The 13,658-nt window shown below is 45.2% G+C and overlaps 1 protein-coding gene and 1 pseudogene across 4 annotated transcripts in view; one reads left to right on the forward strand and one right to left on the reverse strand.

The window, feature by feature from the left end:
* Positions 1-1,378: 1,378 nt before the first annotated feature.
* The window catches only part of Arhgap26 (Rho GTPase activating protein 26), a 384,946-nt gene continuing 372,666 nt past the window's right edge, over positions 1,379-13,658 (forward strand). For 3 of the 4 annotated variants that reach the window (XM_029546942.1, XM_021214449.2, XM_029546941.1), the window contains exon 1: positions 1,379-1,836. In XM_029546942.1, the coding sequence (XP_029402802.1) occupies positions 1,683-1,836 (154 nt within the window). In that variant the 5' untranslated portion in view covers positions 1,379-1,682. The remainder of the gene's footprint in view (positions 1,837-13,658) is intronic. The other variant, XM_021214450.2, reaches the window with a different exon arrangement.
* LOC110333057 lies at positions 11,289-13,089 on the reverse strand (annotated as a pseudogene).

Here is a 13,658-nt window from a genome sequence, read left to right on the forward strand (position 1 = left end):
ATTATGAAACCGGTCACATTCATTCATTCGATAAGTACATCAATTAATTTCCCACACAAGGACCTCTTTTTCTGACACGTTGGAGTCTGAAACTCTTTTTCATTGTCCCCAAGTATCTAGGGCTTCCATCCTTACATCAGACAGCAAGGCCTACTCCTTGGTTGCTGCTTTTCTCCAGAACAGAAGCAGTCAAGTTTCAAGGTCTTTCTGGGCTCGTGGTTCCATCCTGAGTCTAGTGCTGTATCTATAATAGCAGACCGATTGAAAACACAAAGAAGCACCTCCCCTATCCTGCACCCCCAAAGGTGTGTTGTTAGTTAGTATAGAAATAATTTAGCCAAGGGCAGTCTCTGTTCTCTAGGAGTTCATCCTTCAGTTCTAGACACTGGGACCCAGCCTACCAAACGCTCTGAGGGAGCTGTTAACCTTGACTCCTGTGAGTGATCAGAGGGATGATGGTCACTCTGGAAGTTGGAGAGTGATGCATAGTTGACTACACACAGCCGTACACAGCGCTGTTCTTAAATACTAGTCCCTGTTTTAGTGGATAGGAATGCGACACCCCACCAGAGAACTGCGGCGGCACGTGCCCTCGTGAAGCTGGGCAGCAGGGAAGAGTAGCAGACATTGGACAGAATTGTGTAAGGCGGTGCTAGGAATCCAGTAGGGAAAGGCTGAATTCTTGCTAAGGACGTGGGAACCTTCTGTAGGTTGCAGCCGTGGGCGGGATTTGAGCAGGAGTGGCCACTAGTGGGACGGACAGTAGGGGGCGAGAGGACTGCAGGGAAGGGGAGTTGGTGATTTAAAAGAAGCAAATACGTTCTGCTTGACTGGAAGCAGGGATTGCGAGCTCCCAGCGCTCAGAGTTCTCCTGGGCAAGGGGCTGTATTTTGAGTGCAAGCTCGAATGCTCAGAAGTGTCCGGTGGGCAGCGGCGAATGGCAGTTCTCATTCCGGATTTTTCCTGCTCCGCACACCTAGGCTCTTCGGTTCCCTAGATCAGCAGACGTCTCATTTCAGGCTCTCGGATTAGAGTCACACGGGGCGGGCCGGGTTCACGGCGACTGGGGGGCGCACCCACTACAGAATGCAGCACCAGGCTCTCCTAGCTCTGCAACCTTCGCCGAGCAGGAGGGGGCGGGGCTTGCTCTGCGGACCCAGGGGTGGCATGGGCTCCGCCCCTCTCTCCCAGGCTCCGCCTCCAGAAATAGATGATTGGATTAGAGCCGCGGAAGGGCAGGGCGTCCCCTGGCGGCCCCGTGGGTCGGGCCGAGGCAAACTCACTGATTGGCCCTGCGGGGGATTAGGTCATCGCTAGCAGGTTCGGGCGGCCCGGACGCCGGAGGGGCGGCCGAGGCTTCTGTGAGAGGGCGCTCGAGGCTGCCTGAGGCTGCTGAGGAGCAAGCCCGCAGAGGAGGCGGGGAGGCGGTGGCCCGGCTCGTTCGCTTCCAGGCTCCGCCAAGGGTCCGCCGCCGCGCCTTCTGCCGGTGTGCAGTTTGGTGGCTCTCTGCAGGAGCAGCCGCCGTCCGTCCGGGTCCCCGCTGCGGTCCTGAGTCTCCTGCTCCCGCCGACCCCGCGCGCGGGGTAGCCGGCGCCACCCACACCTGTGGATCGGCCGTCGTCGCGGGTGTCCGCCGACCAGCGTGCGAGGCGCGTCCCCTCAGCCCGTCTCCGCGGGCAGAAATGGGGCTCCCGGCGCTCGAGTTCAGTGACTGCTGCCTCGACAGCCCTCACTTCCGAGAGACGCTCAAGTCACACGAAGCGGAGCTGGACAAAACCAACAAATTCATCAAGGAGCTCATCAAGGACGGGAAGTCGCTCATCAGCGCGCTCAAGAGTGAGTGTCCGGAGCAGCGCAGGAGGGCACCCGGCGGCGGCGCTCGGCTCCGGGTCGCCCGCGCGCCACCGGCTTTCATCCCTCCCCGGGGCGCAGGGTGACCCGTGCCTATGCTCCTGCGAGGCGAGAAGGATATGTAAAAAGAGCGAGTTAGTTGCCTCGGAGGAATTTGGTCACCCAGCCCTCGGCATTCGGGGACGGCGGGGGCGGGGAGGTGGCCATCAGGGTGGTACTCTGGCTTGGGTGGGTGTGTGCGACACAGGTGTTTCTGGAGTGAGCCTGCCGCAGCCTGTTGGGGAAAACCACTTCCACGCTTCCCATGGCTTGGTGTCCTAAGGGGGCCGAGTTGCTCACCTCGGTGCCCAGCCTTGGGAATGGAGCGTGCGGAGGGGGCGCTGCCCATCCCGGGGAAGAGGAGGGTGGTGTCTGCTTCGAGCCCTGTAGGAGCCCTTGCACGCAGCTCTAGCCTAGTCCAGACTACTGGGTTCTGTGCGTTGGGGTGATTGGTTAGCTGCATTCCTGGGAGCACTGACAGTAATCCCTAGACATAGATGAGTGCGGTGTACGTGTGCAGGTTTTGATTCTTGCGCTTAGCAGAAGGTGACAGGGGTGGGAGTATAGAACCAGAGTGTTCCGTGTTCCTTTACTCTAAACTGTGGGCGAAGGTTTAAAAATAGACCGAACACATCCGTCTTTCTCCTTCTCCTGCTCCCTTGCTCCATACCCGTCTTCTCCCTCACTATCTTTTAAAATTCAGAAGGCTAAGAGGGAATCCTCAGCCCTTGCTCAGAAAATAGAAGTTTTAAACTCATTTGAAAGGTTCCCTGAGCTTCTGTGGAGCCATTTTTTGCTGCCCTGCCCCCTTCTTGGTACAAGGTGTATGTGTGTGTGTTAAAATGTGCGTGCCGCCTAACTTTTGAAGAGGAAGCCCAGAGTTTTTCCTTGTGGTCAAATTAGAACATTCTAGGATTGAGCACCTTGCAGGGCGAAAAGGCTACCTTTTTCCCATTGGGTTCATTTAAAAATAGTTCAAGCGATTTTTTTTCTTTTCCATTTTGATACTCAGGAAGTGAAGGCAGATAGTGGGATTGTCTTTGACTCTTTTCCTGGCTCTGTGATGGGTTTCCTAATAGATGGTATCGTTCGGCTAAGAATGGTTGCTTCAACAGAGTAGGATTCTAACTGAATGGTCCCCAGGCTTCATTAGAGAAAGACCTAAGTGCCATGATGTCGTAAGCCTGCTGCTTTTAAAACTGAAGAGTGAGGGGATGGAATGTCAGGGCAGCAAGTGCCAGTCTTTCGTGGGTGAAATAAAAGCTCAGTGCGGCTATCAGAAGGCTTTCCGGGGCCAAAGACCAGGCCCTGCCTTGTTTCAGGGGACAAGTTACCTCTAGTTTGAGGAAAGTTTGGAACCCACATAGAATCTGGGTCTGGAAAGTTTGGTTGACCCTTCTGCTTGCTTGATTGGCTTCTTCTCTCTCCCTCTCCCCTTCCTTTCCCCTCTCTCCACCACCTCTGCTTTTCATTGAAACAGGGTTTTCCTATACTTGCCTGGACCAGTGACCTTCCTGCCTCAGCCTCCCAAGAGTGCCATGATTGAAGGCATGCACACCATATGGGGATGGCTGACCCCAGGCTAGCCTTAATTGATCTTCTGCCTCACTCAGCAAACATATGAAGTGCCTGCACTTCCTGGGCATTGCACTAGATGCTAGGATGTAGCAATGACATGTGGCTGCCCCTGTGGGTGTGGAGGCACAGTACTCTGTGGCAGCCATGGTTTTATTTGTGTGTTAACCTCACGCTTGGGGAATCACTAGCCCAGAGTCACATAGCTTCATCCACTGGCCTGGAATTGTGGATTCTGCATGGTCCCTTTGTGCCCAGAATGGAGCCTATAGGACCAAACCTGCTAGAATTTGGACTTCCATTTTGTATCCGAGCATTGAATCTGAGGAAGGTGTTTTGGGTGACTGGCAATTTGCCTTCCACTATTTTTGAGGAGCATGCATTCTTTAGATAGGAAGAATCATTGCGGTGTTGGGGTTCAAAGGTTAACCAGACAGATGGGTCAGCTCTGAAGCTCTGTGGAAAGACTGATAGTGGCACAAATATGCCAGTCTTTCCACTTTATGACTAACTACCCCCACCCCTACTACTTGTCACTACTGCTTTAACAGAACGTGTGCTTGACGTGACTTCTTAACACACGTTTTCGGTGTTTGAATTGTGTTATTGTGAGGTGCTTGCTTCATTGTACATCATATTAATTCCTCTATGGTAATTTTCTTCAATCAGACCATCTTGATCATTACTGTTCACGAAAAGCCAGTGTTTATACACTATAGCTTACAAATAAACACATAGCTATGTAGGAGTATATGTAGGTAGCGTTGCTTTTGTGTTGTAGCTAGTACTTTTACAGATCTCTGGGTTCAGATTTCCTTTACCTGTGAGTCAGAGGTGATAAAAATGGCCTTCAGCGGTTGGCAGAGTTTATCTACATCATTTTACTGTTACTTCTACTTTGTGAATGATGACACCAAACAGCCAGGGAGTCAGTAACCTACTCAAGGTGGCTTCCAGGTATTCAAATACAAGGTGGCAAATTCCAAAGACATTGTGCTTAACCTGAAGCAACACTGTCATCTGGGTTAGCCTAAACCACAGCCTCTCTTGTGTTTTTCTCTTGAATATGCCAAAATTTCCATAAAATGACTTCATAAAAACAAACCTCTTAAACTCTATATGGCTTCTCCATCTTTGGTATGGACACAGAGCATAAGCAACAAATTATTTTGGGATACACATTAAAAAGTAAAGAAATTTTTTTTTTTTTTTTTTTTTGTTTTCGAAGCAGGGTTTCTCTGTGTAGCCCTGGCTGTTCTGGAACTCACTTTGTAGACCAGGCTGGCCTCAAACTCAGAAATCCGCCTGCCTCTGCCTCCCAAGTGCTGGGATTAAAGGCGTGCACCAAAATCTTACCAATTTGAGAGTTCTTATTGCTTCAGTCATTGCTGATGGTGATTTGTTCTGACATTTTCTGCGTGGTACTCAAGTCACCCAGGGCCCCCTTCTTACTGGCTGATCATTCTCTCAGCCAAGATAATTTTGTGTGTTTAGGTCTCCTCTTTCATTCTGTAGAAGTGATAGAGGATGAGTGAGCTTTGAAGTTTCTTGGGTTCAAATCTTGAGCCCAGTGCTTATTAAGTGTTTGACTCTGGGCACCTTACTAAGCCTGAGCTCCTCCTCTGTAAAGTGGAAATAGTCACTCAGATCTTTCAGAGTCTGAAAGACAAAGAGAATGTTAAAACAACCAAACCAACCCAGCCCAACCCTCTACCACCACCACTTGGAGACCCTTGGCACCTCTTAGTTCATGGTCAGCAGTACTCCAGTATGCCAGCATTCAAGGTTCTCAGGACTTGGTGCCCCTGAAAAAGAGAAGGAGCCAAGGTATGTGTGGTCAGCTCTTGGGAACTCGAGCAGTTGTGTGTGTTAGCCACCGATGGGCACACTGTAGGATTCTGGTAATAGTGCTTGTATCAAGTCATGGTTATGCAAAACAAAGTGCCAGAGGTAGAAAGGGACAAAATATGTAAGTATCCCAGTGTCTCTTCTGTTCCTATTAACTTATTGTTAGGTGAAGTTTCCTCCTCAGAGGAAGAGGCTGTCTGCCTTCCTGTCTACACAACAGGCTTGCAGAATGCATTGGCCTTTCTGTGTGACTCTTTTGTGGACTTGATGTCAAACTGAGTGTGGTTTCACAGACATGAAAAGCTGTTAATCAGAGGGCTTTGGGCTTTGGGGAACCATGTCTCTTTACACATTGACAGTCGATTTCTAGATTTGTTGCTGGGGAATATCCCTCTGAATTTGACTTCTGCTTTCTGAAATAGAGAATCCTTATTCTGACAGAGTAAGTGGCTGGGGCAGAAATGGGGGTTTTAGAGCTAGTGGTACCACTGAGATGTAAGTCACAGTATCTTCTGAAGCTTATTCATCCAAAGTGTCTGATTCAGTGGTTTAATATATTCACGGATCCATCATCATCAGTCACAGAATGTTTATGTCATCTCCAAAAGAACATGCTTTCATCACCAGTCATTGTTATTTCCTCCAAACCTCTGCAGCCCTGGCCAACCACCGAGTCTTCTGCCTCCATAGATTGGCTATTCTGGACATTAGAGGTACAACTGCAGCCATCCAGGTGGCAGCAGTCACCTTTAGGCACCTAGTTCATGACTGAATTTCAGATGGGAGATGCTGAGTCAACAAGACATTCACTCTTTACACGGTAGGGATTTAGGGAGAGGTGAGGGTACATTGATTTATCTCCAAGGGCCTGGAAAATGTGTTCTAGTGTTTTCAATCTATGGGAGGGGTGTGGATATGGAGTCTACCTAGTCTGATGGATGCAGAGTTAATAGTGAAGGCAAAACTAAGAATCCAGCCCCTCCAGTCAAGTTAGGTTGGGTATGTGATAGTGAATGAAGCCCTATTACAGGTTGCTCTTCTTTGGAGTGTTACACTTTTACTAAGTGAAACGAATGCTTTTATGTTAGCGGATCCCGACTTTTTATGGGCACTTTTGAGGACAATGTGCCTTTTTCATTGCATTCTCAGATGGTACTGTCTCTGTTGTTTCTCTTCCATCATATAGTCAAGGTCATTTTAGACAATTAAATAGCACAATAAGGAAGCCAGCACATTTCATTTTATTGAGCATTTAGTAAGTGCCAGTTCCTATGTCAAGGGCCAAATATTGTGCTATGTTACCATTCTGCAAGATGAATGTAGTTGTCCCTCCATATCTACAGGGGGGGGTGCGGGGGTTGGTTCAAAGATCCATCTTGGATACCCAAATCCTCAGATGCTCAAGTCTCTCTTTTATTGTTGACAAGTCACTTATACAAACCCTCTGAATACTTTAGGCAGCTCTAGATTGCTGCTAACACATGCTTTAATGCAAATGCTAGGGACATAATTGTTACATACTGCATTGTTTATTCAGTAATGACAGAAAAATGTTTGCATGTGTTGAGCACAGATACAGCTTCCCGCCACCCCCTCCCGGCAAATATTTTCCATACTAGTTGGTGGAAACCTAAGACCCAGATCTGTAGGTAGGGTGAGAGCCAGCTGCTTTGTCCTGTGTCTGCATTTCTGGAATAACTTGTCAAAATCCACAGGGATAGGAAATTGTGTAACCATGTTTTGAACCTGACAGTACTAGTCCTCTTCTGAGCATTACCCCTTGGTTCTCTCAGTAAAAATGCTGGTAGTGAAGATGCAGGCTTCCCATAGATCCCTAGAAGAGAGAATATGCAGTAGGTACCAGGTCAATTGAGAAGTGACTAGTGCTTTATATAATTCCAGCCAAGAGTAGCCAAGGCTAGCCAATGTTCTGTATTGTACTCAGATTTTCTTGCCCTCATAGACTTTAAGAGCCTTCAAGACTAGAAGGGTAGATTAGGAGGGTGTTTTTGTTTTAGTTTTTGTTTTTTGTTTTTTTCTGTCTTTGTAAAGCACTATTTCTTTTTGGGAACTACCAAGTGATTATCAGTGATTCATTTTTAATTGAGTAATAGAGCCTTGAATAAGGAGGCCAAAAACTTGTTCTTGGTTTGAGTTTTTAAAGCAAACAATTTGTCTTCTTTATTCATTAAAACGACAGTAAAATAATTACCAAATGTGTGTACTTTAAAACCTTTTCACCTTTGTACTTCTTTAGAATTTAATACAGTTTTCTTCCACAGTGAGTAGGAGCCATGTGTGTTTGTGTGTGTGTGTGTGTGTGTGTATGTATGGATGGGTGTGTGCATGTGCATACTGTGGGTGGGGGGTGTATGTACATGTGTGAGCAGTTGTGTGTATACCTGTGTATGTGATGCACATCAGGTATTCCGTTCTATCAACTCTGACTTAGTCATGGTCTTTCACTGAACCCAGAGCTCACAATTTTGGGTAGGCTTGCTTACTAATCTCAGACCTTTCTGTCTCTGCTCTCTAGAACTCCGAGGTTGTAGGTTCAAATGTGGCCACCCTGGCTTTTTGTGTGCGTTCTGGGGATCTAAATTTAGGTCTTCATGATTGTATAGCAAGAGCTCTTTCCTGATGAATCCTCTCCCTTGGCTCCAAGAACGAGCTGTTCTTGAATGGTGTAAGCTCTCAGGTGATGTCCAATGCCAGTTCGATATGCTTAGCAGTAATTATGTTAGTCATGAAAAACCTTCATGGAACAAGCATATATGGAGCCAGGTAGCAAAAAAGTTGTTTCCAATTCTTCTGTGAAGAAAAGGGGAAAAATGACTTTCCTAATTATTTGTAAGTGGTGGTAATTTGCAATACTGACATTTGGAGTATTACTCATACAAATATAAACAACAGCTAATTAAATCCAAACAAGATTTTTTTTGTTTTTATATAACCCTGGCTATAAAAACATCTCTGCATCTCTACATGTTTCTCTATTCAAAGTTGCATTGAATAAATTGCATCTAATCTCTAGTCTCCAAGCCACTCCCTGTGGCTTAGAACCATCTTCTCATTGCTAAACAAGGACTAGACTTTGCTCTTTAGACTGGCTTGAGGTTTAGGACACATTTGAGTAGAATATATACAAGGTTGCCATTATAGCTTACAGTGTCTCTTACTTCTGGTTCCTCCTCCTCCTCTTCCTCCTCTTCCTCTTCCTCCTCTTCTTTCTCCTCCTCCTCCTCTTCCTCCTCTTTTAAGCCTTTCAAAGTCCTGATACATCTATTATTGCTGATTAACTAATGCTGATTTTATTTTCTCTTATTGGCACTGGAGGTTGAAGCTAAGGCCTTGCACACGAGAGCACACACTCCACACCCCTGGTCCCTGGCAGACTATTATTAGTGTGAATTTCTTGGTGGTGAACAGTTGATGGACAGTGACTGTACAGTGGCTTGTACAAGTGGCATTGTACTTGTCGTTATGGTTCCACTGTCTTAAAAAGTCCTCCATGGTCTGTCACACACCTTTCATCTCCTGCCCACTGCAGATCTTTTTCATTGTCTTCCTGTTTGCCCTCTTTCACACTGTCAGGTAGGAAGAACCAGTGTGTAGCCCTTTCCCATTGCCTTGTGTCACTTAGTGTGCATTTATGGTTCCTCCACGTCTACTATTGGGTCTCATTGCCAAGTATCAAAATGTGTTTCTTCTTTGACCTGTGGAAGGACGTCTTGATTGCTTTCAAGTTTGGACAATTATGAATGAAGCCAACAATCTTGTGCATAGGCAAGAGACTTCAGATCATTTGGGTAAAGACTAGGAATATGATTGTTGGATCATATTTACCATATGTATATCTCTTAAAAAGCATGTATTGCTTTTTTAGAGATAACCAAACTGTTTTCCAAGATGGCTGTACCATTTTGCATTCCCTCCAGCAGACAGACAGACAGACAGACAAACAGACAGGCATATAGACAGGGGATCCTATTGCTCTGTATGTGATGGTGTCAGTATTTGGCATTTTGACCATCTAATAGGTGGCAGAATTCACACTCACCCCCACCCCAACTCTCCCCTTCAGTTTTCTGATGACATATGCTTTTGAATATTTTTTCACATGCGTATTTACCATTTGTGTATCCTCTGTGGTGGGATGTCTGTTCAGATTTTTTTTTTGCTCATTTTTCAAAACAGTCTTTTAAAATTATTATGGTAAGATATACCCGGCCCAGAATTTACTACTTTAACACTTTTTACATAATTCCATCCACTTCAGTGGCATTGAGTACATTCACGGTGTTATGTAACTGACCATGCTCTCTAGTTTTACAGCTCTTGCTGCATTCCAATGTGAAATTATACCCATAAAATAATGATTCCTCACCCTAGACCCTGATGAGATTCTTCTATTTGTTCTAGGCATCTCTAGTATCAAACAAAAGTTATCATTGGTGTGTGGATTATTTTACATAGCATGATATTTTCAGGTCCACTTATGTTATGTCAGATACTAGAGTTTGATTTTTATGGCTGAGTGACTTGTTATTAAGTTTTAATTACTAACAGCGACTACAGTGAAGCACTGTTCTTTCTCCCGTGAAATCATGGAAATGATTTTTTCCTCTTTTTTTTCTTCTTTCCCTACAGAATGACCATGAACACTTACATTTGACATGCCAATTTTTCAAGTGTCTCCCAAGAACAGTCCCTCATGTTTCCTTTCAGAGTAGCCATTTGTTTCAGGTCAGCGTGCTTTGGGGGAGTAGGTGCCCCCCCCCCACTGTTAATAATTTAGCTGACATAGAATTCAGCTGTTTTAAGTGAACTTGTGGAACAATTACTGGAGTCCAGTTGATGAAAATTGTTGTCACTCCCAAAGCTTCCTCATGTTTGCCAGCAAGTGCTCTTCATTCTCAAGCCACACACAGCAGCTAATCCCCCTTCCCTGTCTTTAGAGTTGTCTTTTTTTCCTGGGAACTGGAGCTGAGTAGAGTCATATATTGTGTTGTCTTTTATATCCAGGCTCTTTCACTTAGGATGTTGATTTGAGGCTCATCTGTGCTTTAGCTTTTATTAGTAGTTTGTTCCTTTTTATTGCTGGGGAGGATTCTGGTTTGTAAACTCCTAGTTGAGTTTCAGCTGTTAGCTTTTATGAATGATGCTGCTCAGAGTGTTGATGTGCCTGCCTTTGTATGACCGTGTTTTCACTTCCAGCTTCGTGTCTTACCTAGGAGTAGACTTGCTGAGCTATTTGGGAAACTTAAGTAAAATTTTGATTTAGACCCAGTCTTGAAGGAAACTTAGGTCTAACTTTTTTTTTCTCCAAAATATGGAAATTAGTTTATAAAAAATATCAACACAAATACTAAGATATTTCTTGAAGGACATGTGTTAAGGGTTTGTTTGCTTAAGCTGAATCCTAAAATTCAAAGGGAGGAATGTCATCAAAACACATATATTAATATGTGTATTAAGATATCATAATGAAACTTACAACTTTGTAAATTACTATGCTAATAAATTTTTAAAACACCTTGAAAGCATACAGCTTCTTAATATTGACATTTATATAGTTGTTCTTCTGTCTTGGCAACAGTCTTAATGTAATCTAGTTACCCCTCAAACTCACAGTAGTTCTCCTGCCTCAGCCTCCCAAGTGCTGGAATTTACAGAAATGAGCTTCCAGACAAAGTCTTTGTAATGCCGAACATCAAACCCAAGGCCCGTTTGGTTTCATTCTTCCAAGACAGGATTTCCTTATGAAACATTTGTGTTGGAGCTCACTCTTTAGAACAGGCTGGCCTCAAAGTCAGAGATTGCCTGCCTCTGCTTCCTGAATGCCAGAGTTAAAGGCGTGAGCTACCATGCATTGAACCCATGCCTCAGGCACACTAACCAAATGTCTACCTCTGAGCTCTGTTTCCAGCTCCAAAGTCTGACTTTTAGAATCTCTAATTCTAACTTCAAGTGGCTTACTTGTAAAATAAAGTTGATGGCAAAGAACAGGATCTTTTAAGAGTTCCTGGGCAGTCTGAAACTTTTTGAGGATTGAACAGATGCAACCCATGGGTTCAGAAACATGATTTGAATGTACTGGATCACACAGACCACAGAGCTCTGAAGCATCCTGCTAGGCAGTTTTGAATGAGAAAGTCTGGCTCATGGGGATTTTTTTCTTTATTCCTTTTTGAGGGAGGCAGTGTCTTTGTCTTCCAGTGCCCTAGCAAGCATGTAACTAACCTTCCTCTGGTGAGCCAGTGCTTCTTCTTTATCATTCAACAAATCTANCAGCATCTTAAAGACCTCTTGCGTATTGTCTTGGTCTTCAGTGCCCTTAGAACTGTTTTCTGAAGGGAGTATCCACAGTAGTCTTTGCCCCAAGGTCTTCTTTCTCCTTTGTGCCGGATATCCATCCTCTGTCTGGCATTGCCGCTCTTCTACACAGATCCCCTCCAGCCAGTCTCAGCGCCTGGTCATTTCTCCTCATTAACTGCTGCTCAAAAGCAATTCTGAATGCATCTGCCGTTATGTGCGCCTCTTCCTTACTCTTCTGCAGAGTTTCCAACTCGTGTCTGAGCTGAAGANCCAGTTTCCGAGTGGATGCTGCCATCTTGACACAAGAACAGGGGCTCCCTCCAGGACCATGACACAGGCAGGCTCCAAGGACCGCAAGCTCGAGACCTGATACCTCTGTAAAGCCACTCTCCTGACCCATGTTCTCCTGAGCCATCCTCTGCTATTTGATTTCAAGCATGGCGAGGACCACCAAGTACCGCTGATTCAAAACAGCATTTTCAGACTTGAGCATCTTTATCTCCTCTGTCCTCAACTTCAGATTCTCTCTGAGGACTGCATTGTCACAGTTTAGCCTGTCATATTTCTGGATCCAAGATTCTTCTATATTTTTAAATCTATCCTGATCAAATTCCATTTCCCACTGCAAGGCATTTATTTCCTTCTAGAAAGATCTTTTTTTGTTCTATAGTTTTTTGAAGCATTGTCTGTGTGTGGCTTGTGGCTTTGCCAAGCATTGCCATGCTTTGGAGGATTTATTTTCTTTCTTTCTTTCTTTCTTTCTTTCTTTCTTTCTTTCTTTCTTTCTTTCTTTCTTTCTTTCTTTCTTTCTTTCTTCCTTCCTTCCTTCCTTCCTTCCTTCCTTCCTTCCTTCCTTTCTTTTTTACTTTTATTCTTTTTTCTTTTTTTCTTGTTTTTGGTTTTTCGAGACAGGGTTTCTCTGTATAGCCCTTGCTGTCCTGGAACTCACTTTATAGACTAGGCTGGCCTTGACTGCTTGTGGACGTTGTACATCGTGGTGCGGAGCCTAGTGCGCACCACGATGTACAACGTCTTCAATGCTTCCTCTTTACCTTCAAGTTGTCTTTGAGATGCTTCAAGTTCCGTTTTTAAAATCTCTACTTCTTCTAACAATTCATGAAGACGTCGCCTTAACTGTTCATCCGACAATTCTGAGTTAGAATCCGTGCTGCTCAGTCGTCTGGATGCTCTGTATCCGTGAGTGCATGTATCTCGCACGCCCTTACTCCTGGAATACTGGAAACTGGTTTCACTTCTTTCTTCCCCCTTTCTTGGAAACGGAGGAGGAGGGCTTGGGTTCTTTCCATCTGACCTTTTCTTAGATGTAATCGAACACAGAACTTCATAAATACCACCGGGTTTTTTTCCGAGGCCATACCCTAGGTCACCTTCGGTCATGTCATCCTCTGCTTCCCAGATGTCCTCTACCTCCCTCGATGACCTCGACACTCTGCTCATTAGCCAAATGCTGTTTTGTCATTAGGGAAAACAGTATAGTTAGGGAGAGCAGTGGTTAAAAACCAGTCAGCAAAACGAAGCTGGAGGAGGAAAAGCTAGGTCTAACTTTTAAAAGCTCAACAAACCATTTCCCACGGCAGAAGCACCGTATTACAGGGCCCCAGTGTATGAGCCTCACCAACACTTGGTATCTCTTTTTGATTGTAGCACACTACTGGGGTCATGTATCTCCTTTGGCTCTAATCTCACTGATGACTGATGGTGGTGAGCATCTGTCCTGCATTTATTGGCTACTGGTTCACTTATTTGCTGAGCTGTGTAGTCACATACACAGCCTCTGCTTTGTCCCATAAAACTTTTGACGATGAAGTGAACAGTACTTAGTTCATTTTGTCCATCTGTTTCTTTTGGGGTCTTCTTTGCTACCATTTGCATAATCTGACGTGTATTTCAGGACCTGAAGAGATTGGTTATAGGGGGACAGTGGTTCAGCTGTCCTACCTAAGCCCATCAATGTCTCTCATAGTGGATCTTACAGGTAGGCATTCTAGTCTTTAGACAATGACCAA

Source organism: Mus pahari, chromosome 15 (assembly GCF_900095145.1).
Source record: "Mus pahari chromosome 15, PAHARI_EIJ_v1.1, whole genome shotgun sequence".
NCBI classification, from domain to species: Eukaryota; Metazoa; Chordata; class Mammalia; order Rodentia; family Muridae; genus Mus; species Mus pahari.